Source organism: Triturus cristatus, chromosome 4_2, assembly GCF_964204655.1.
Source record: "Triturus cristatus chromosome 4_2, aTriCri1.1, whole genome shotgun sequence".
In the NCBI taxonomy this organism is placed as follows: Eukaryota; Metazoa; Chordata; class Amphibia; order Caudata; family Salamandridae; genus Triturus; species Triturus cristatus.
In genome coordinates this window covers 503,384,514-503,409,711 of record NC_140586.1, presented here as the reverse complement: position 1 = coordinate 503,409,711, position 25,198 = coordinate 503,384,514, and the positions used below count along the sequence as shown (strand labels likewise).

Genomic DNA, 25,198 nt, shown 5'->3' with positions numbered 1-25,198 from the left:
ACCTCAGGCTGGTGGTTCAATCCCTGATTATCTCTAGATTGGAATATGGGCTGGTGACCCTTGCTGGACTTCCCAACGCTAGCTTGGCCCGACTCAGCGCTACCCTGAATGTATCGGCTAGACTCATAACGGGCTTGAGAAAGTATGATCACATTTCCCCAGTCCTTCTGCACCTAAATTGGCTATCTATTGAAGCCAGAATCAGACTCAAGATAGCTTGCCTGACTCATAAAGTCATACACTACAACACCTGTACTACCTGGCAAATAAGCTTGAACTATCAGGCTCCAGCTGGAACCTTAGAAGTACGTCCACCCTTCTCCTGAAACCTCCAAGATTCAAAAAGAAAAGATCTTACAACCGTGCTTTCACTGGTCTTGCTCCGAGAATTTGGAACTCCCTGCCATCCGGGATCAGATTCAATCCTTTCACTACATCCTTTAAAAAACTGGTCAAACGACTACTCCTGAACGAACGTTAACACCATCATCCTGTGATCATGCTCCTGTTTTCATTAATACCCAATTCTTGTTTGTACTACACTGATGCGTTTTATTGTATGCTTTTATGTTATTTTGATCTTGTCCTCTATGGTTCCTTAATTGCATTAACTGGTGATCTCGTTCTTGCTTTTGTTATAATTTCCTTGATTTGTATTGCACTTCTCTGGTGCGTGTTATTTTATGTTTTGCTCTTCGTGTTCTAGGGCACCGTTTATACCCCCAACTCTTAACCTGTATGTTTTCCATTATGTTGTAACTTCACTTACTTTCACATTGTATTTGTTCCCCTGCTTGCGCCAACTCTGTACAGCGCTCTGATACCCCTATGGGTCTTGTTCGCGCTTTATAAAACTATTCAAATAAATAAATAAATACATCTAATTAAGCATCGGCGAGCTGAATAATAAAGCTAGCAATCTTAAATCGACCTCATGCCTCTTTAATAGACTACCAGACACTCCATGCCGCTTTAACTCACACTTGCAGGTTTCTTCTTGCTCCCTTTGAGACAGTTTTCCTTCTTTCTCTTCCTCTGTCGTTCCGCTTTTTGTGTTTGTGCCTCTTGCTCTCAGGAAATGTCTGATGTGGATTATTAAGTGCGGCTCCCCAAAAATAAGTGCTAGCGGCCCCCATGGAAACAACCGGCTCAAATTAAGCACTGACTAAAAGAGCTACTGTGGTCTGAAAAAGTTGGTAGTGCTTTTAAAAAAAGCTGTAAAGAGGCATTGATCTCTTGTTTGCAAAGCATATCCTTGCTGACTATACTCTGTTACTTTCAAATTAAGGCAGCTTGGAATGACAGGACGAGATGCACTCTTGCTAGTAGATAACTGTATCAACAGACACGGCTAGGATTGTTCTCTTCTGGTTTTAGCAAACGAGATATCAAAATAAAGTTTTATTTGATTTTTGTGACCTTTTTAAATAGATTTTACATTTTTATTTTTTTATTTTAATTTTTTAGAATTTTATATAGTTTGAACTAGACCCGAAACATCAGGTATCAGAGCGCTTTACATGAGCACCAGTTTCGTTACAGATGGACACATTCATATTCAGGATATTTAAAATGAATTGTCTGTTTTTATTGTAACTATATACGTGCAACCAGTACTCTTGCTGCTATGGCTACTATGAAATACAATTAACTTGATGATAACTTTCTTTACCGTTGGTTAAGTACCTCACAGGTTATATATACCAGAGAAGCTCTATTAATGTGCTTCACTGGATGCAGCTCATAAATACTATCACCATGGACACAGAAGCAAACACTTCAGCCCTATTCCTCTGATGCGCAGACGCAAGAGGAGCGAAGGGTCCTGGCGCCTGGTACAAAGCGAAACAGGAATAGCGCTGATACATCCATCAGGAAACAGCTGCACCAGGTTAGGAACCCCTACTGAAAGCACTAAACGGGTAATAGTAAAAAAAGGATCTTGACTCCATCTGAATGAGGTCATGAGTGACATTGCATGATGTGCTACCAAGTGTCGCCGTACCTTCAATGCACATCAGGAATCTACTTCATACTTCTATGACTCTGAGAGGAGAGAGGTAGAGGCAGGGCGGTAGAGTGAAACAGAGACAGAAAAAGAGAAGAGGAGAGAGCGAGAGAGGAGTTACACCGAGAGACCTGGAGGTAGTTTGGGACAGAGTGAGAGAGTGGGAAGGGGGCGAAGAGGGAGAGATACAGTGAGATTCTTCGCTCTCTATGCCACCAGACGGCTAGCCACCATATGCAAATCAGCCTTGGTCCTGGACCAGTAGGAAACGTCCAGCCTTAACTGCCAGAGTTCTAGGTGCATAAACCTAGAGAACTCATGTCTGTGCATAGCCATGACACTTATGACTGCACAGAGAGGGAAAATACCAGTAGGGGTAGTGTAGGGTCCTGCAACCCTCAACCAGCAGTTAGTTCCCTTGGTGCATTAAAATGTACGATATACCAGTTCTTTCCAATACCTATGCTGACCTTTAAATACAGACTACACTGTCTCTAACCCTGTGTTAAATGAATGTATGTAACCTCACTCAAGTGAATCCGCTATGTACCTGCCGCGTTGCTGTTTTCCTCGTCCAAAGGTGCTGTACAAAATACTTACGGCAAAATACGTTTGCATAGTCACTATATAATGTTATTAGGGTTTACTGGCAATCAAACCTCGGCCCATTCTCATCAGCATAGAATTGGTCACTGGCTCCATCCTCCTCGTGCGCATTGGTGGCACTTTCGGTCTTCCCCGGTAGGGAGTCTACACCATGATGTTTCCTGACGGACAGGTGGAGTTGGCAAACATAACTGGGGGCCCTACCAACAGTATGAAAAAGCTTGCGGGTCTGAAGGAGTTGTACTGTCATTGTTCTCTTTGGTTATGCTACACTTTCCTTTCACATTTCGTTTCTGGCATTGGATTCGGCCGCCTGTCTGTAGGGAGAGTGACGCAGATAGCTGAAGGGAGTTCATTGACAACTGTGTGCACTGATAAGCGGCACATCCGACGCTCAGTCGCCTCAGGAGAACATGTGCCGCGTGCCGTGAAATGTACTCACTGCTGCAGACTATCCAGTCACATCCTTTGGCACACACCTTAAAGACACTGATAAATGGCGGGTAGTCATGGCGAGCCAGGGGTGGGCAGGAGCAGGTAACGCGCTGCATCTGTGCTTCTGCCGTTGTCCGCTTCAAAGCTCGGAAGACTGAGACTGAAGGCTGCAACGTGCCGCACTCATGGAGATTGATGGCGCTTTTCATTATTTTACACTTTGCACAAACATTTGCATCAATCTTCACCATGCACACTTATAGTGTCTGTCATTTTTACGTTAAAGATGACCTTAGTTAAGGTAGAACTCCGTTTAAAATGGCTCAACTTAAGTTGAAATGCTTTTCTGTCTGCTGTGTATTTTTCCTTTCTCTCGTTTCAGGGCCAAGCTTCACCAGACCAACTGTATCTTGTCGTGTTAAATTCTGTGTGAACATTTATCTGTGTGTGTTCGTGTTCGTTGAAGAGCTGCTGAACCCGCACCTGTAAGAAGGCACGCGCTGACCTAATTGTATAATCCCACTGCACGATATCCATTGACGGCATGCGGGAGAGACTGTATTGCGTGGTTGCTGGGAAGAAGACGGAAAATGGGTTCTCATAACATGTTCAGTCCTGATTTGTTTCTTTCGTGGGAGTCGAAGGGAATTGATTTTGATGTAGAAGAAGCAATTAAATTGTGTATTGCCGGATTTGTTAGATTTAGAAGCCCGCTCAACTGTCCTCAGAATTGCGACTTCAGTGCCTTGTCCGAAAGAGGTAGACCACTGGGCACATTTCTTTCTCGTTTGCCTGACCGAATATTTGATTCTGCCGCACAGACTTTATTTGCTGACAGCTTGTGCCTGACACCGTCTGTCTGACTTCTCCCTAACTTACCCGACTTCTCTAGTTTAGCATGTTTGGGAACTTCCCCTCATAGAAGCTGAGCCTGCTTCAATTTGCCCTATGACAGCCTTAAACAGTTTGCCTTTTGAATTTATTTGACTCATATTGACAAGTGCTTTCGTGTATTGATTACTAATCTATGACTAATTTGAATGATTTGACTTTGTATCTTTGCTTATCTGCTAATAATCCTTTATCAATCATCAGTCTTTATTCGATTTAAAAACAATCATAAAAGACACAAACATAGTACATAAAACATAGATTTCAATAAATACATTAAAATACATTTAAAAAAAACATTAAACACTTCAATGGACTGACATGTAGTAATAAAAACACTTTTAAATAATCCCTAGTTCAGGGGTTAAAAGGGAAAAACCCAGACACAGAATTCATTAAAGCCCATCAAGGGTACGCTTAATTGTTTTTCTCCGCAATGCCCATGCCCAGCCCAAATACTTTGCCAATGCGACAGAAACTATTGTTAAAGAGCTAGTGCGCAAAATGCGTAATGCCACAGCGCAGCTCCTTGTGCCGAGAGACTTGCACATGGGGGAAAGCCAAACGCGCCTTGGGATGGTAAATGCCGGGCAGGCAAACAGAAAGTGGGGAGTTGTTTCTATTGCAGCCCCGCATGCAGGGCACTGCAATTCCGAGTTCCTGGACCACCTTCCAGTCAAAAATCTAAGAGGCAATGAGCCAGCTCTAAACTGAAAGTAGAGTTTCCTATCACCCACATTAGTCACCAGATCCCAGTATAATTCAAGGCTAGGGGAGTCTTTGAACTCGAGAAAATTCCCGGACATCCCTGTAGCTCTACTCAATACCTGGGAATCGATTCTTTCCCAGTATGCTATTTTAAGAGAACTTTTTGATGGAAACTCGGCAGTCGCTGGGTCATTCCATATCCCTTCCATACCCATGTCTTTTAAAGACGCATGTAAGTTCTTCAGCCACTCAATTTTATGGAAGACATCGGTTTTTATAATGTCCATAAGGCCATTAGCATAGTGGGAAAGATCAGGAGTAGTCCAGAGCCTCCGCCAGTATAAAACCGGACGGAGCCTTGCGATGTCCTTAATGGACCTCCTGCCCAGATCATACCTAAGTGGGATCAGAGGGGTGCTCTGAGGAAGACCAGTTATACTTCGAAAAAATTTATGCTCCACAGTTGTCAAAGTCGCTAGCTGATCAAAACCCCAGAGCTCCGCCCCATAAAGGACAGAGTTTAGGGCCTTCGCCTCATAAACTTGCAATACCGGGCTTATTGGTTTTGTGAATGACCTGCTAAATTCCCTGCTCAGGGCACCAGTTAGCTGTTTAAATCGCAGGGAGGCCATTTCGAGATGCTTACGCCAGTTATTACTACTTGAGATTTGCAATCCAAGATACGTAAAATTGGTTACCAATTCTAGAGGTTGCCCATTCATGAACACTCTTTTCCCTCGGAAGCTCCTATGAGGGTTGAAGGCCATAAATTTCGTTTTTGCCACATTGACCTCTAGACCATGGTCGAGGCAAAACTCATCAAACAGGCGGAGAGCTTTTTGCAGACCATTAGATGTTCTGGATACGATAAGCGTATCATCTGCAAACATTAGTATGGGGATGGAAACACCAGCCAACCTTGGTGCGTCGGTATTGACAGAAAGCATGAGATCAACTATCCCATTGATATAAAGAGAGAAGAGCGTGGGTGCCATAGTACAACCTTGTCGCACACCACGCTCAACCGGGAACTCAGAGGTGTCCTCACCTGCCCCACCCCACTGAATCCTAGCATAGTTGGACTCATGCAAACGCATCACCATTGTCAAAGTTTCTTTGGGGAGACCTAGCCTCTCAAGGACTGCCCACAACCGGTGGCGGGGAACAAGATCGAAGGCAGCTCTTAAGTCAACAAAAGCTGCGTAAAGACTGCCCTTCCCCAATGTCACCACCTTCCAATGGAGCTGGACAAAGCAAAAAACTTGGTCCACCGTGCTGGTTAATTTCCGAAAACCTGCTTGGAATGGTGACAGAATGTTGTTATCATCGATCCATTCTTGGATTTGGTTCAAGACCATCCTCCCTACCACCTTCTGGATAGAATCAATAAGGCTAATTGGCCTATAGTTTCCTGGGAGCGTCCTATCACCCTTCTTAAATACAGGTATGATGACTGCCCCCCTCCATGATTTTGGGACTGGTGCGCCTGCAGCCACAGCATTAGCCAATAAGGTTATATAGTTACTCCAATTATCTTTATCATGGAGAAAAACATCCGAAGGAACCCTATCCTGGCCAGGGGCACGTCCACTGGTGACTGAGCATAGGGCCCTTTTAGCATCTCTCGTTTCAGGGCCAAGCTTCACCAGACCAACTGTATCTTGTCGTGTTAAATTGTGTGTGAACATTTATCTGTGTGTGTTCGTTGAAGAGCTGCTGAACCCGCACCTGTAAGAAGGCACGCGCTGACCGAATTGTATAATCCCACTGCACGATATCCATTGACGGCATGCGGGAGAGACTGTATTGCGTGGTTGCTGGGAAGAAGACGGAAAATGGGTTCTCATAACATGTTTAGTCCTGATTTGTTTCTTTCGTGGGAGTCGAAGCGAATTGATTTTGATGTAGAAGAAGCAATTAAATTGTGTATTGCCGGGTTTGTTAGATTTAGATGCCCGCTCAACTGTCCTCAGAATTGCGACTTCAGTGCCTTGTCCGAAAGAGGTAGACCACTGGGCACATTTATTTCTCGTTTGCCTGACCGAATATTTGATTCTGCCGCACAGACTTTATTTGCTGACAGCTTGTGCCTGACACCGTCTGTCTGACTTCTCCCTAACTTACCCGACTTCTCTAGTTTAGCATGTTTGGGAACTTCCCCTCATAGAAGCTGAGCCTGCTTCAATTTGCCCTATGACAGCCTTAAACAGTTTGCCTTTTGAATTTATTTGACTCATATTGACAAGTGCTTTCGTGTATTGATTACTGATCTATGACTAATTTGAATGATTTGACTTTGTATCTTTGCTTATCTGCTAATAATCCTTTATGTCTTCACATCTACCACTCTCTGAAATTGCTGTGGGGCCTAATGTGCTTTACTGTATTTAAGGCATTTGATTTGTTGATTCACGTCTCCATCTGGGGCCACTGGCGTAACGAAACTTGAGGGGGCCTCCCTGCAAGGCATGTGGTGGGGCCCCCTCTGTTCTCAATCAGGAGCTCTGCAGTCAGGGTGCTGTGCTCAGGGGGCCCCCTGGAGCTTGGGGCCCCCCGCATTGCGGGGGCTGCGGGGGCCTGCGTTACGCCCCTGTCTGGGGCTATAGGTCCATCCACTTGAGTGCAGGCTCTAATTGAGTTTTCACCAAAGTTTTGCAAATCCTCTGCATCAAGTCCATTCACACGTTTGCCCCATATCTGACAGCAACCTGTCGAAGACCTCTCTAAAACCACAGTTTCTACGTAAATACATGATGACTGTGCTTTTTAGTTCTGGTTATTGAGATCTTTAGCGCTTAAAAGATCTTGTATTAAGCTGTTCTTCAAAAAAGGACAACAAGATGTACAGAGAGAGAGTAGGCTTTGAGTCAGAGTCCTTCAGCCATTGGCTTTAATGTGTTTTTTATGATTTGCCACTGCTGCGATGGGCTGTCCATCAAGGCCAGGGCATTTCATGGATGGTTAGATTATCCCATTTACATGCAATTATGATTTGGTGATCGGTCTTTGATGTATATCCTTTACTGACTGAACAACATTTTAATTGCTTGTTTACAGCTTTTTTGTTTAGGAAAGGCTTTCTCTATTCTCTAATTACCCTTGCTTGTTGATCTGTTTTATTTTGCAGTCATAATACCTTGCTGTTATATTATTAACGGTTTATTGCAAAGTAAAGATATGCAGGCATATAGACTTAGATGAAATGTAAAATTTTCTTTGTCAAAAGTGTCTACTATGCAACATTTGTTTGTGTATACCTCCTGCGTTTACCACTATTGCACCATCACAAAGTAGGTCGCAATACCATTCTGAGGTTCCTCGAGGCCAGAATTACTGTTACTAGCCAATGTCGCCATTTGGAATTCAACCTATTATGAGTAAACCCCCCTTAGAATCAGGAAAACCGTGCAGGTAGAATTACCTTGTGGAATTCCCTATTCTGAGGGGTTTAATACTCCCATTTACTACTGGGTTCGCCTGTTTGTTTCAAAATGTCCAAGTTTCCTTTGGTGACCATTGTAAAAAATATTTCTGTTTCATGCAATGCAAATTAATATCAAAGTAAATATCTTTGACCCCATCACAGCTCTGAAAATGGTATCTCTGCCTCTCTAGCCATTTGCGACTTCAGTGTACAAACAGTACTGCACATCCTGCAAGCCTTATATCCTTCTCTAAACAATGTTTGCCTGTAAAACATGTAGGAAAATTTGTCAAGAGAAACGTGTAATTAGATATGTTCACATTTGTGTTGTAGTAGGTGGTCTTCAAGTTTTTAAATTTAATCTAATCTGTTCGATTAGTAAAGCGCGTGGCTACCCGAAGGCTTCCCGGGGCTGATCTAAACCAGCAGATCATTGAGACCAACCCAACTGATAGCTGGGCGTGGGCCAGTTAATTAACAAATAGCCATGTCTTAAGAGTCTTCCTGAAGGCTGATTCAGATTCTATCTGACTCAAATCGAGTGACAAGGAATTCCATAGTTTAGGCAATAGGTATTTGAAGGAGCAACCACCACATCTGGATCTGCAAATTCTGGGTGTTGTTGCGAGAAAAGAGGTGGCAGATCTCAGACATCTTCCAGGGTTATAGGGTTCAAGGAGAGCACGAACTATTTGAGGACCCTTCCTGTGAACGACCCTGTGCATGATGCACAGAGATTTGAACCATACCTGTTGCTCTATAGGTAGCTAATGAAAGTCAGCCAAGGATTGTGGACAGGCGCCATGGGATTTTGAAAAGGAGACAAGTGGTGGTGTTGTGAATGGTCCGTAACCTTTTCTTAATGTAGTATGGGGATCCTAAATATAAGGAGTTCCCCATGTCCAACTGAGAGATGATCAGGGCCTGAATAATGAGTCTTCGCAACAAAGTGGGCAGGAGATCTATCACTTTCCTTAGAAGTCTGAGTATTCTAAAACACTTTGCTGCTAGTGTATTGGCCTGTACTTCCATTGTGAGTGTGTCATCTAACCAGACACATAGACTTTTTATTTAGTTTTGCATGTTCAATGTAGCCCCCAAGGCATTCCGACCAGGGTAGTAACTACCTCTTAGCTTTGTTCTTTCCTAACAGCATGAGCTCTGTCTTGTACACGTTTAGCTTGAAGGAACAATTAGCCATTTAGTCGGCAACCTTCTTGAGGCAGGGGACAAGCTGTTGGCAATTCGAGCCTGGTTCCCAAGCGATAGATACAAAAATAGTGTATCTTTGGTATACAATATTATGATCAGGCCAAAAGCTTGGACTAACTCTGCTAGAGCGCTCATGTAAAGGTTGACATGGGTAGGGCTTAATGTGGATCACTGTGATACTCTGCATTTCAAGGATAAGATGCCCAAGAGATATGTTTGGTCCAGTACCTGGAGGGTTCAGCCTTCAAGGAAGGACGTGAGTCATTTTAGCGCATTGTCGCCTATCCCTACCTCAGCGAGCCTCTGGATAAGTGTTTCGTATCTGTATCAAGAGCCGCGCTTAGATCCAGGAGGACGTGTACACTTTAGAGCCACGTTTTCACCAGCATCTGATCCCCACTATGAAGGGCTCAATTTTGTGTTAGAACTGAATCCAAAAACACCTTTAAGGGCATGCTGGTGTTCCGCCCCCCTGGCTCTAGAGCCAGCTTCACTGGAAACCTAGATTCATTATTGGAACCTTTCCTTTCCACAAATGAATTTACGCTCCTGGGCGATTTTAATATATACCTCGAGGATCTAGCAGACAAGGATACAGCCATTCTCATGGAAACTTTTGGCACGCTGGGACTAACACATATGGTACACAAACCCACTCATGAGGCAGGGCACACACTTGATGGTGCATTTTCCACTGTATCCGGATTGGCAGTTAAGGATATCCACCCTCTTGTCTGGTCAGATCATTCTTTAATTCTATTTGATTATACAGCTCCAAAAACATTAGAAACTAGGGCTGGAATAAGATAGATAAAAACATGGTGGAACTCCTACTGGAACAGACACGCCCGATCCTGAGCACGCAGGTAGACCAGGCAGCTGAGCAATATGCAGATTGGCTCAATAGCGCCTTTAGGGCTACAGTGCCTACTTGCAAAAATTCAGGAAACCGCATTAAACCATCAGCCCCTGGTTTACTGAAGCTCTGCAATAAGAGAAACAAAAATGCCGCAGACTGGAAAGACGATGGGGAACAAAATATGAGACAGACAACAATAAGTACAAACATGCATTAGCTAACTACAAATCCCTACTGATTACGGAAAATAGATTTTTTTCACCCGACAGATCGAGAAAGCTAATAACTTAGCCAAAGAGCTCTTTGGGGGTGGTAGAGAAGCTCACGGCCGCATCCAGCAAAAAAAACAAAACAGGGAGCAGTCAACTTCTCTGTGACAATATTGCCAGTGCATTCAGGAACAAAGTTAATGACATATATAACATCTTTCCAACAAGCCAGCCAAGGAATCTCCAAGCACTGAGACCGGAGTGAATGCTTCCCCGAATTTCTCACAGGTATCTAGTGAGCTCGTGGGAAAACTAATTCAGGAAATGAAATCGGGGTCTCCATTAGACCCCTGCCCTCCTACAGTTTTGAGAAACATTGCAGGGTAGGTGAGCCCCATATTGACTAAAATATTTAACAATATATTCTCCTCAGGCATTTTCCATGCCATTTGGAAAGATGTAGCCATTCTTCCATTAATAAAGAAAGCAAATCTGGCACATCAATAACTAGTAATTACCGTCCGATTGCTAGGCTGCCTTTTCCAGCAAAAGCACTGGAGAAAATTATGAATAACCACTTAGCAAAATTTATTCAGGAAAATCAACTACTTGATCCCTCCCAGTTTGGTTTCCGCCCAGGGCACAGTACGGAGACGGCACTGATCAAGGCCACTGGGGAGATTAGAGCTGTGATGGATAAAGGAGGTGCGGCAGTACTGATCCTCCTTGATCTGTCAGCGGCCTTTGATACCGTCCATCACGACACACTGCTCCAGCGTCTGGAAAAACTAGGTGTTAAGGATCAGGCTCTGTCTTTAATATCATCTTTTTTGAGGAATAGAAGACAGACTGTGACCCTGGACCAGTTTGAATCTACTCCTTACTTGCTCCCGTGTGGGGTCCCCCTGGGTTCATCGCTGAGCCCATCCCTATTTATCATTTATGTGTCGGAACTAGCTCCTTTAATCCAACACTTCAGTTTCAATATAGCATCATATGCCATCGACACTCAGATTGTGATTGCGGCCCATAAAAATCAAGCATCCCCTGCAATACAGTTTCAAAACTGCATGAGGGAAATCAGTAGCTGGATGGGAAGGCATTGCCTCAAATTGAATTCAGACAAAACCGAAGTGGTGATCTTTGGTAATCTCCAACCAAGATGGGATGGACTATGTTGGCCGGCTGAAATCGGAGAGTTACCAAAACCGGTAGAAAAGGCTAAGAACCTTGGGGTCCTGATAGATATTATACTCAACTTCTCCCAACAAACCAATGCCACAGTTTCGGCTACTTTTACCTGATGAAGAAACTGAAGAAGGTCCTGTCCTACATCCCACCTGATTCCAGGAAGACGGTTGTAACTACGTTAGTACTATTGAAATTAGACTATTGTAACAGCCTCTATCTTGAGATACAGAAACAACATCTGAAAAAACTTCAGATGGTGCAAAACGCAGCTGCCAGGCTTTTACTGAACCTACCAAAGTATCAATCAGTTGCTGAAGACTTTCGGAAACTTCATTGGCTGCCAGTGGCTCAACATATTAAGTTTAAGGCGCTTTGCCTGGCCTATAACGCCTTGAATAATATAGGACCGGTAGCTCTGAAAAATCTTTTCTCCTGGTACTACCCTGGCAGACAGCTTAAGTCTACCAATGCCAGGTTGATGTCGGTACCAAGGATTGGAACCTCGAGTTGTGGAGGTCGAAGCATAGGCCATAGCACGGCTAAACTCTGGAATATGCTCCCTGTGGACATGAGAGCTGGCAACTCTCTTGCCTCTTTTAGAAAAGACCTGAAAACCTGGTTATTTTCAAATTAATTTTTCTCCCCTCGCTTTCCCACAGGGCTTACGGTCAGGTTCAGCGCCAAGACACCTCCGGGTAATCGCGCGCTTTAAAAGCTATATTAACATAACATGATTGCTTCTGAGCCTCCCTCATCTAGAAATTGAGTGAGTTCTTCTGTTATGGCTAGCAGTGCAGTGTGAGTGCTGTGTTGTGGTCTAAAACCTGTTTGGGTGTAGTGTAGGAGATTGTTGTATTCCAGAAGGAGGGAGAGGTGTTGGCTAATGTGTTTCTCCAGGAGTTTGTATGCACACAGCAGCAGAGAGATGGGTCTATATTTTCCCAGGCACGAGGGTTCTAGATTAGGTCTCTTCAGTAGTGGCGTTACCACTGCATGTTTCCATTGTTGGGGGACTGTGCTGAAGGAAATTGACAGGTTCAACAGTCCTAATAGTACTGGAAAGATGCTCTTAGGATGTGGAAGGAAGTTGAATCAAGGGGGAGCCTGACATCACCTGACTAAGTAGTGTGAAGAGTTGGTTGTAAGTGATTGGGGAAAGGCCTAGAGGCCATAATCTTGGCAGGCTGAGGTTTGAATGCCTGAAGGGGGCTTAGTCTCCTTTATCGTTTAGGGAATGATGAATAGATGTCAACAAATTTTGGGGAGAAGAATGAGGCTAGTTCATTGCAGCGGGTGACTGAAAGTTCTAGGGGTGGACCGTCAGTTTTCACCTCTATGAGTGATTTCTAAATTTGAAAGATTTCCCTGAGTGAGTTTGAAGCATTCTCAATTTTAGTGGTGTAGCAGGTTGCGTGAGAGGCTCTGAACTCGAAATGGTAGAGCCTGATTGCTTCCTGGTATTCTCGCTTACTCAATTCATCCTAATGTTCCCTCCATTTCCTTTCCAGCTTTTTGAACTGCTTTTTGAGTGTTAACAGTTGAGGGGAGAACCACACAGATTTTTTCGTTTGCTGTGAGCTCTTAGGGGTCTTTGTTGGCAGGACTTGGTCCAGGAAATCACTGATCCAATTAAGGAAATAAGAGTTTGCCGCAGTCATATTTTCCGCCAAGTCAGGTTTGGTTTTACTGAGACTGGCTGTCCAGAGTTCATTACCTGTTTGGACCAACAGCGGTCCTTCGTCTTAGGCCAGGGAGGTGCACTGGGCCGAGAGGGAAGGTACAAGGTGATGGGAATCAAATAGTGATCCGACCAAATGACTGGGATGGATTGCTAAACCTGTAAGTTGGAGGTATTACAAAAAATAAGTAAACGCTTTGCCCTTTCTCTTGGATGGGGACCTTGAGCTTTTGTTCGAGTTGTCGGCAGGTAAGATCCTGGAGAAGGCTGTTGGCAGTGCACACTGTGCTGACCTCAGGGTGAATGTTGAAGTCTTCCAACAGAGAAAAGGGCCATGTCCATGACAGTCTCTGGGAGTATGTTAAGGAAGTGAGAGTGGGCCGGGTGGCCTGTAAAGTAGGAAGAGTAAAGAAGGTGAAAGTTGGGTTAATGGAGATGGCAAAGGAGAGGCTTTTGCAGTCTTGGAGGGTGGAGGGGGTGAATCGCAGTTAATGTTGTCTTTCAAATTCAGGATAATGGTGACGCCCCCACCTCCTTTGTTCACTCTGTCTTGCTGGGTGATGTCATATCCTAAAGGCATAGCCTGGACTACTTCAGGCTTAGAGCACTTGTGTAGCCAGATTCCCATCAAAAACAGGATGTCAGGGCTATTCTCCTTAATCAGGGAGACGACATCCAGCTTGTGAAATACCAGTGACCTACAGTTAATAAGAAAGAGCCGTAAACCTTTCTGCTCTTTTGTCCCTCTAAACTTTAGGGGGGGGTGCTGAAGGCAAAAGGTGCAGGTCTTACATGACATGTTTGAAGTTATGGGATCAAGTGCATGGCTGTAGCGATTGTCCCCACTGACCTGAAGGTTTTACAGTTGGTCAGATGAGTAGGTGAGGATTTTGTGAGCTGGAGAAGCAGGGTTCCTGGCCCTTGGTCCTGGCTGGGTGCAAATGGGCTTGCCTTTGGCCCGCCAGCAGTGCGTCTGCTGCGTGTCCATACCACACTCGTCCTTTTATGGGAGGTAAAAAAGGGCAAGAGCGCCACCAAAATGGCCTCTCTTGCGATGCCTAAAGTGCTAGGTGCTTTTTATGCTTCCCCTTGTTCCCCTGGGGCTCAGCGATTCAAATTTGCTTTCCACAATGGTTCCCCTGTTCCCCTGGGGCCCAACGATTTAAGCAAAGTAGCAGTAAGTGAGGCGAGCAGTTTCCACATAGTTTAAACAATTCCCACACAGCATAAAACATAATTTTACAATGAATACAAAACCAACAACATTAAAATATAAGTAAAAACATACAAACTATTTATTTTTATAACTAATTAAAAAATTAAATTGAATAAAAAATTAAATAAATTAGTATCAATTCAAAATATCTTTATTCGAATATAGAATATCCATAAGAGCACAATAACAAACAATCCATACATAGCAACATAATCAAGGCAAAAAGGTACAGTTCATTTATAACAATTACTAAAATGGGCCACAATTTACGGGATATATCATATATTAAAAATCGATAGGGTGCGTTTAGCAACATTACAATGATATACAGTTCTAACGACCTTCATTGGGCATACATAGTTCTGTGTGACCGTACGGCTGACTTCAGGAATGATCCAACGCGGAAAATTAATTAATCTTCCACCAGTTTAAACACTTCTGTGTAGGCTGCCCTGAAGTCGAAAATGGCGTGTTTTTTAAAGACAGGTATCTAAAAATCTTTTGTGAATTCAGAGTAAAAACTACAAAAGAATAAAAAGTGCAACATTGTTTGGTTACTATGTAAGTTGCATGGGCAGGGCAATGCAGCAAGATCTGCATTATAGCCCAGTGACAAACATAGTAAATATTTCATAGTGCCTGCCCGTAAGCGAAATAGCAGCCCTCTTTCCCAGTGTCCTATAGGTTTTAAAAGGTATCTGGGAAGCAAGTGAGAACAATCCTCTATGGGCACATACCTTACAACAGAGGTTTTCTTGGTCTCTCTCTGGTACCTTTCATCGCTATACTTTTACCTCTTGCCTCTTGTATCACCTTTTTGTTAATTGACTCGGATTGAATTGGGTTTAAAAAGACGCACAGGTGGTTAACGCTCTTAAGGCTCTCTTTTATGGCAGCGAGCCATGGTATGTCCCCACCCCTCTCACATCTAAGGCAATCAAATTATGTCTCTGGTGAGGGTTGCCGCACTGTTCTTCCAAATTGCAACCCAGAACAGTGCTGGACGAACCCTAATATAATCTTCAATGTAGGAGAGTTTCAGTTCTTTGTGGCACATATATACAGAGGAGGAAATCAGGGCTCCCAAAAGTTTCCTGCATAGTCTGTTTTCTTCACGTTGAATGCTACTACATTTGGTAAAGCCCCAGATTTCTGCTCCATAGGTTGCGGTGGGGGCACACTGTAGTTTAAAGATTTTCTTGGGGCTAAAACGACTTCAGACCTTTTGGGTTGGCGTAGACCTAAAATTGTGTTGATACTTCGTGACAGCTTACTTCTGCTGTGTGCCACGTGATCGGACCAGGAGCCATTTGTAGCGTAAACTAGCCCAAGATAAGAAAAAGTGCAAGTGCTTTGTAAACTATCCAAATTTACAGTGATTTTATTAATAGGGCGCTTTTTCGGACCGCAGGCCATTAAAAACGATTTTTTAAAATTAGTCCTTAATTCTAAAACAGCCATAAAATCTACAAAACCTCGTACTAAAATGCGTAGGGCGTTTGGGGTGCGTGCCATTAAAACCACATCATCAGCATACAATAAGGCGGGAAGTGTATTACCGTTTATTCCCGGGACATCATGGGTGAGTTTTACTAGTGAATCATGTAGGTCGTTAATATATAAAATAAAAAGAAGGGGTGCCAGAACGCATGACACTTGATACATCCCCGTCCTGGCTGATCCTCACCCGGGCGTGCAGATCTCTGTGCAAATATGCTAAAAAGTGGACTAGGACTTCATCCAGGCCTTGTTTTAAAAGAATGGACCATAGGCGTGACCTATTGACGAGGTCAAACGCAGAGGTAAGGTCCATGAAGGCAAGATGTATAGAAGATTTTTTTTGCAACAGTGTACTTGCCAATAATGAGTTTTAGGTTCAGGCACTGTTCCACTGTGCCTTCTTTACTTCTAAACCCCAGTTGACACGGCCTTAAAATCTTGTCTCCCTCAGCCCATGACCTTATCTTGTTGTAGAGAATCCATCCCAGGATTTTCAAGGTGTTATCGATGAGAGAGATAGGTCTGTAACAACTAGGGTTAGAACAATCGTCCTTTTTAAAAATCAGTACAATGATACTCGTGGACCACGTACTCGGGATTGTAGCATAGGTTACATTATTAAAAACATTCAATAAAAGACGTGCCCAAAAATCTGGTTTATTTTTAATAAGATCGATGGGCAACTCATCAGGGCCCGGGGCTTTATTACCCAAACTTTGTTGGATTGCATCCTCCACTTCTAACAAAGTTATTTCAATTGGGGTGGGCGCATGATATTCATATGAGTCCTCGTTTTCAGTTGGGACCGAGTACATTTTGGAAAAATGAGCCACCCATAAGTCGCTAGTTATATTGCAACTGATAGCGGTCAGGGGATGTCCCAATGTCCTAAGGTTTTTAACTGCCGCCCAAAAGCCATTTCTATTTTTTGAAGATGCACTACACGCTAAACTATCCCAATGATTTTTTAGGATTTCATCTTTCCTTCGTGTAATTACTATATTGTAATGGTGCATCAGAGATTTAACAAGTGCCCGATCTCTAGGGGTCATTGACAGTGCCTTGCGGAGCTTTCTATTGGCTAGCGAGCAGTCTCTATTAAACCATCTCGGTCCGGTTCGAGGTTTCATAATAGGCCTTGACAACAACCGTTTAGTACCCTCACACAGTTGGGTAAAAGCACCAATTGCATCAGGGTTATGATCTTTAAATGACAAACAAGTGTCGACAAGTGGCGAATAAGCAGTTAACATATTGACAAATAACTTGTTATTGTCAATACCTCGCCAAACAAATCTCAGATTATCTGGGGAGGGTAACAAATTCATAGCGCCACACTCCTTATTGTTTACAGGTTTAGGAGCAATTTTCAGTAATATTCTAATAGGATTGTGATCACCAGGATGGGTCGGTATAACCTCTGCACTTAACAAGCAGTCTTCTAAAATGGAGGAAATAAAAACATAATCAACAGTGGCGGCACAACCCCTGCCTCTATATGTTGGTTCAATACAATTATCTTTATCGGTGACGGCAGCGATATCCATAGTGTTAACTAGGGTATGGTTACATAGATAATCTAATAGTTCTGTCCCCCTAGTACACCGAGACAAACTGGTAGTCGGGAATGTTGTTAAGTTATTACCCATTGGAATCCTGGCATTAAAATCTCTCCCCACACAAATACCGAAGACATTAGTAAAAGCCTTGAGGTTTCATAGGGTTCAAATAAAATTAAACAAATTATTAAAATTAATATTTGGCACAGAATAAAAATCATTGTTGTAAAAGTTTATTAAACGTATGGAGATTCCCCTTGTGTAGATTAGAGCCTGTATATTATCATTTCTTGTATCTAAAACATTTACAGTACCTCCCATTAAAATGTTCACCCATATCGAAAGCCCACCATGTGGTCGCCCTGCCTTGGGAACTGGCACAACAATATTAAAACAATGGAACCCTTCTAAATGAAAATCTTGAATGGCCCAGGTTTCCTGCATCATTATAATATCCTGATTTTCAACTATTTCAATCCAGTCTGGTAAATTCATTTTAGACGCCAGACCGGCAACGTTCCGACTAAGTATACTCAGTTTACAGTCGGTACCAGTCCTAGTTGGATTTAAACGTCCTCCCGGTGGACATGCATCAGGTCGATTATTGACTTCATTTAATATCCTTATGGGTGCAAGTCAGTCTTGGGTGTCTATGGTGGACAAAGGCAAGAACCTATTATGCCTCAATAGAGGTGCACCATCATTTATCTGTGTGCTAAAAATTGGTTTATGATAATATCTTAATGGCAGCAGACAAATATTACTGGGGCCCATACATGTATCTTCCTATACCTTTAATAGGGATTTGACCATTGAAGGGGTTCGAAAGTTAACAACAATACAGTCCACCTCAATATTTTTGACAGAGGACCCAACCAAGTTTACCCTTCGAACCATAATGATATTATTTGCGTCAGCCACCTTGTATCCCTTATATTTGGATAACCAGTCAACGCATTTATTGCGAAGTTGGTACCATGTCTCAGTTTGATTTTTCCTAAGAACGGGTACACATGCGAGTACACAGACAAATGGGCAGGATGCAGGTATGTCTTTACTAGCTTGGGTATTTACAGTATTTGCTTGGGTTGGAGCCCCCACACATGTGTTACCGTCCCTCAGGTTAGGTCTCTCTGTATCAGCGCTCGATGTGCTGCTAGGATCTAACCGTGAGTATGAAGTTGTAGCTGGCAGAGTGTTTGACCCTACAGTATTAGGTAAATTCCCTGATGTGGCAATAGCCTTCGTTATAAGACATTCTTTTACCTTCTCGCAAGTGGGACATGACCCAAGTGGTAATGACAATGTGACTGTTGGGGCGGGAACATGTGGTTGAGGAGCAATGTCAACTAATGTCAAACTTGATTTCAACCCCTCTGATGTTGCAGGTTTAACATTTTTAAGTTGGGAACATAGTTTATTAGACAAAGTGTTCAGCCTATCAAGCCGTTTCCACAAAGCACAGAAATTAGTGTCAATCAGGTCTTTGATACGCCCAAAGATACTATTCACGACAGTGTCAATAAAGGTCTCGCCCAAGCTGTTATAGGGGATAGAAGACAGTGTGGTGCCAGTCTGGGTACTAACAGTATTCCTTGGTTCTCCATGGTGCGTAGAATCTACAAGTTCAGGATTCTGAACCTGAGTCTGTAAGGGTGTGTGTAACCAAGTACTCATAACAGAACGAGTAGAACCAGTACGGGCGGTTGTTTTCTCTTCAAAGGGGCGGGCTTTACTGTTTTCCGTTTCCACTTTGCACCCGCACACGCGATAGCGCTAGCCATGGGAGAATCCTGATCAATTGCAGTACTAATGGCATTCGAGTTCTGAGTCGAAATAACTTCATGTCCAGGCATAAGACCTGGCCCGGAGGTTGATATATTTGCCGGATCAGTGTTCTGAACGTTATAAAGCAGGGAAGGGCCAGCTATGTCAACTGATTCGGTCCCCAGCATTGGACCATCATATAAAGCCTCAATACCAAGGGACAGTCTCCTCTCCGTGAGATCAATTTCATTAGACACTGTATTCACCGCCCTTTCCAGCATGCTGTCTATACTTGTGATGACTGGGCGGGACGGTATTATATCTTTTCTCTTCCCAATGGTTGAGGTTTCTTTGGGCAGCTGTTATACAAATGTTCAAAGGGCAATGCTCATCTGGTTAAATGCCACTGCCGAAAGAGAGATGGCCCAGCCCGGCCTCTATCAGACACTGACGGGCAAGGACGAGCCCGCCCTTTGCCCGCGCGTGTCCCGTGCTGCGGGAGGCCTGCTCGCTACTTAATGCGCCTCCTGGTGCCGCGATGACGTTGCCAGCGGGCGTCTACCTGGGCCTGCTGGGAGTTGTAGTCCCTTATGCCCGGTGCCATTCCCCTCACGGCGGAACCTTCACGCCGATGAGCCAATTCCCTTCACGGCTGGTAGGAAGGGAAGGAGGATTGGCGGGAAGCCGTTCCCCTCACGGCAGTGTCTGCTGGCAGGTGAGCGCGTCCTGCGCTGCGGGAGGCCTGCTTGCCACTTAACGTGCCTCCTGGCGCCACGATGACGTTGCCAGTTGGAGTCTACCTGCGCCTGCTGGGAGTTGTAGTCCCTTATGCCCGGTGTCGTTCCCCTCATGGCGGAACCTTCACGCCAATGAGCCACTCCCCTCACGGCTGGTAGGGAGGGAAGGAGGACTGGAGGGAAGCCATTCCCCTCACGGCAGTGTCTGCTGGCAGGTGAGCGCGTCCTGCGCTACGGGTGGCCTACTCGCTACTTAATGCGCCTCCTGGCACCACAATAACGTTGCCAGCGGGCGTCTTCCTGCGCCTGCTGGGTGTTGTAGTCCCTTATGCCCGGTGCCGTTCCCCTCACGGCGGAACCTTCACGCCGATGAGCCGTTCCCCTCACGGTGGTATTGCAGTACTAATCAGACACATTGTAAAAAGTTAATTCCCAGGGAGTTGCAAAATATCTACCTCAAGGAATTAATGTAAAGGATAACCCTAAAAAGTTCTAAAACTTGGGGACGGCAATAGGATATTTTTGTCTTAGCTCCACGCGCGAGGGAGAATGGAGTACTCGTTTTAATCTAGACACTGGACCGATTGTGTTCTGCCAGCCTGTTTACTGATTCATTCACTTTACTCTTGCATTGCTGATAGTATCACTTTCGTTATGAAAATCAAAGTCTCTTGGGCGTCGGTGGATCTTTTCCTGTTTTAATGGCCGCTATTACATTCACACACATATAACTTCACAATATATTGGCTATATTGGAAGTCAATAATTAGCTAGTATATTTTTCACATCCCCATTTTGTTCACAATATTCAGTGGTATATCTTACAAATAATCCACCAGCTCGCCTTGGGCTTCTTCTTGCCAATCACGAGCAATCGTGGCAGTCTTAGGTGCACCACAAATAGAGAGGATCATTGCTGTGCACCAGCATTTAACAATGATACATTAGCACAGTTTGTCAGTGAATTACAAGAGGAGTAGTAAAAAAGCAAGCCTCCAGGGCCTGTTGTGAACATTAACTGTTCTTCCACGTCTTTACAACATTTAGCTGTAGGAAAAACCGACAAACAAATCGGATTCTCTTCCTGTCGTTCATCACTGACATATCATGAACACACACATTTTCATTTGTTTAATGGCACCCACTGCCAAGCAACAAGAGGGTGGCTTACCAAAGAAGATGCCGTTCACTGCATGGCTCTGCGGGGTTGCTAAGTAGCCAAGCGGGAACAGACGGCCAACAATGTTCTCCAAAGTCAGTCCTGGAGGGCCGGATCCATGCCAGATTTTTAGCATATTCACATTTTGATAAATGTAGTTATCTTAACAATCTGTCATGGATCCGGCCTTCCAGGAGCTACCTTGGATAACCCTGCTCCAGAATTATCAGACTGCCTCAATTACTCCAGGCTGTAATTCCGCCTATCGCATTGACCAGAGAACCTATTTCAATGATACCCAGTCAACAAGGGTCTCCTTGGCCTCTATCTTGAAATCCTCTAATCTTCCTCCATGAATATCGGTAATACTGAAGTTCCCCATTTACTGGAGTCCCAGTGATCCACTTGCTGCTCAGTTACCATCTTGGCCACACCCTCTATGTTTGTGGTTCTTGTATACTTCATGCACGGGTGAATTGCAGCCTTTTGACGCATTAACTCTGGCTGGAAAAAGGTTTGAGAATTGATGATCTCCATTTTTTTTTACAGGACATAACATTAATTATTGATGCAGTTCTTTAAGGGTTTGCTTCTAAATGCCATATGAAAGAAGAGCGAGCGTCATACCTTTACATTCAGCGTTCCACGACAGGTGAGGATGTATCCACCTATTTCATTGAGGAGTTCTGCTGCGCTTGAACTGCATTGGATTTTTAACGCTGAAAAGAAAGACGTGAAAAATAAAAATCACGACCGTATCATGTTGAAATCAGTGCATTTTACGGTCTTACTTAGAGACGCAATACAAAATGCAATTTCTTAAAAGTGTGACGTTGAAAACACACCTCTTTTTAAATAAAAGAAATAGCTTCCTGTTTGTGTAAAATGTGACACCTTATTTTTGCAGTGCTTCATGGTGACGGTTCGTGCTGATGTACCTGAGTGGGAGGGGCTATGCAGATGAGAAAGATTGATGGATAAGGCCACCGATATTCCTAAATTCTGCAGCCAGAGCAAGTTATGACTGATTCTAGATTTGCTCTACCAGGCACTTAATATATACACTGCATGCCGCATAATTTGAAATGTTCTAGCTCTAATGGGCGTATATGAAATAAAAGCAGTGAGCTCGGGGTGCTATCTAGCTCCAGGCGCTTTGCAAATGGTCTATCTGTGTGCAGCACTCTTAATCTGGATGTATCATTGGATGCACGAGCAGGGTTTTCATTGTAAATTGAAACATAAACGAGCTTATTGCTTGAATATGAGATGTAATATAAATGTATCATGTTATATTGCACTTATAGCAGTTAAGCCACATAACATACACGGAAAGGGAAAGCAGTCACTGCGGGTGTATGTGAGTGCCTGCACAGCGTGCATGCGGATTTGTATGAGTGTAAACAAATCAAAGCAAAACAGTCAGCTATGAAACGAAGGTCGAACGACAAAGGCTCCCATGTTGGTCTTGTTGCACATTCCAGCTTCCCGGCATACTGCCGATAAACTGAGGTCACGGAGACACAACGGCGTTTTATCTCGGAAGTTAATGTTGTGACAAACAATGAAATCTGCTTGGGAGCTCTTGCAATATGGGTCGCCCTTGGGTTACTGTTACTTTTACAATTGATTAAAGAACTGCTGAATTGTTGAAACTGCCAGCAGAAAGGGACTCTGGAGCTGGGAGAGGCTGGATTCTGAGCACAAGACTCAAACACACACAGCAGGGGCACACACAGCATGCAGCAGGGCAGGCCCGGCCCACCCCATCACATTAACAGAGTTTGAATGTTGCATGCCTGGCAGAGCGTCGGTGCTGTCCAAGGCCCGCTAATGAGGACTGGAATACAATTATAGGAAGGATATGCCCTGTAATTAGTATCATTAGGAAATTGTGTGGTCCATGAATTACAAATTCTGCACTAACCAAGATAGTCTTTATGGAATTGCAAGGTTTTGTGTGTATCTTGAAGTTGTGTGCCAGCAGTGCAAATCCTTGAACACAGCAGACTCATGCCAACCAGCTGCACCAATAAAGAGGACAAATGACTACAAATGACTTAATGTTCTGCAGCAATTATGAGGTGCGAGAAAGACCTATTTAATTCCGATTTTTTTTAAAAAAGCAAATTTTAACCATGTGCGTCTCGTCCCGCTTTTACCTTTTTATCTATGCTCTCAGGGATCACGGTATGGTATGTTCTTAGTTTTTTAAAGGCCACTGTCAGGCTCAGATCGAGCTGTGACTAAGTAGTGTGGCTTGGACATGAGGTTTCTTTGATTCCTTTCTATCTGTATTATTTGTCCTTTATTAGGTCTCGCCTGAGCCAGCGCATGTGCTGCCCTGGCGAGACATTTAGTAGCTGCTTTTAAAAGTGCTACCTTGCCGGCCACCAGCTTGCTATTACGTGCACAAGCATGCGCGACGTGCACAGCTGCCATCTGTCTTTCAGCGTGCGCGTGAATCCCCTCCCCTACCCCCTCCCTTCTCCCAATCCCTCCTCGTCAGCTTCATGCCTTTGCATGCTACGCGATCACTTTCAGCAGTTTCACTTTCATCATCTGCAAAACTAAAGATATAGAAAGAAACATCTATTTCTTAGATGAATACTTTTGCTATAACGGCGCATTACTTTTACTCACTCCTCATCAGCTTCATGTCTCTGCATGCCGCGTGATCACTGGAATCCCCTCCCCTACCCCCTCCCTTCTCCCACTCCCTCCTCGTCAGCTTCATGTCTCTGCATGCCGCGCGATCACTGGAATCCCCTCCCCTACCCCCTCCCTTCTCCCACTCCCTCCTCGTCAACTTCATGCCTCTGCAAGTAATTGTGAAGCGCGGGTCCTGCGATTATAGCAAAAGTAAAGAAATAGATTTTTTTTTCTATTTCTTTACTTTTGCTATAATCACGGCACCAGCGCTTTACTTTTAACATTAAAAGTAAAGCGCGGGTGCCGTGATTATAGCAAAAGTAAAGAAATAGAAAAAAACTTCTATTTCTTTATTTTTGCTATAATCGCGACACCCGCGCTTTACTTTTAACATTAAAAGTGAAGCGCGGGTGCCGCGATTATAGCAAAAGTAAAGAAATAGATGTTTTTTCTATTTGTTTACTTTTGCTATAATCGCAGCACCGGTGCTTTACTTTTAACGTTAAAAGTCAAGTGCGGGTGCCGCGATTATAGCAAAAGTTAAGAAATAGAAAAAAACTTCTATTTCTTTACTTTTACTATAATCGCGGCACCCAGGCTTTACTTTTAACATTAAAAGTGAAGCGCGGGTGCCGCGATTATAGCAAAAGTAAAGAAATAGATGTTTTTTTCTATTTCTTTACTTTTGCTATAATCGCGGCACCGGCGCTTTACTTTTAACGTTAAAAGTAAAGCGCGGGTGCCGCGATTATAGCAAAAGTAAGGGAATAGAAAAAAACTTCTATTTCTTTACTTTTGCTATAATCGCGGCACCCACACTTTACTTTTAACATTAAAAGTGAAGCACTCTTGTTTGCACTTGATGGTCAGTAGAAAAACTGACTTAAAGCTTCACAGCACTTCTGCAAAATTGTGTAGTTCGCCCTAAGGTGCAGATGAGGCATTCAAGATATAAAAAAAAAGTAAACATGGAAAGGATTAGGCGTCTCATAATGTTTTTCTGATTACTACACTAATACATTTTATGATGTGTATCATGGCAGGCAGAGTAAAGGTTGTTATGAAGTACTCAAGAAGCCATTTCTTTCAAGAAGCTAACTAAAAATCAGCATCTGCAAACCCACCTGGTCTAGCATATTTGACTGGTTGACGCATTTTGGATGATGTGTACACACGCATGAACGTGTATGATGGTATGGTGGACCAACATGATGACATATGCGTGTGCATGAGTCACCACACATGCTCATGCATATGGCATGACACAGCCGCCATTTTAATTTTTTTATTTATCTGTTCCAAAATTGTGGATGGCACTTGCAGTGATAAATTAAAACCACCATTGGCATAGCCAATAGATCTCGCCTTTCGGACCTTATAAGTGCTT

The 25,198-nt window shown here is 43.7% G+C and overlaps 1 protein-coding gene across 2 annotated transcripts in view; it reads right to left on the bottom strand.

The window, feature by feature from the left end:
• The window catches only part of LOC146834616 (atrial natriuretic peptide receptor 1-like), a 961,499-nt gene that overhangs the window by 53,946 nt on the left and 882,355 nt on the right, over nucleotides 1-25,198 (bottom strand). For both annotated transcript variants that reach the window (XR_014960643.1, XM_085602083.1), the window contains one exon: nucleotides 21,787-21,878. Coding sequence is in view for 1 of the 2 variants with exons in the window: in XM_085602083.1 (XP_085458209.1) it covers nucleotides 21,787-21,878 (92 nt within the window). In the remaining variant the exon portion in view is untranslated. The remainder of the gene's footprint in view (nucleotides 1-21,786; nucleotides 21,879-25,198) is intronic.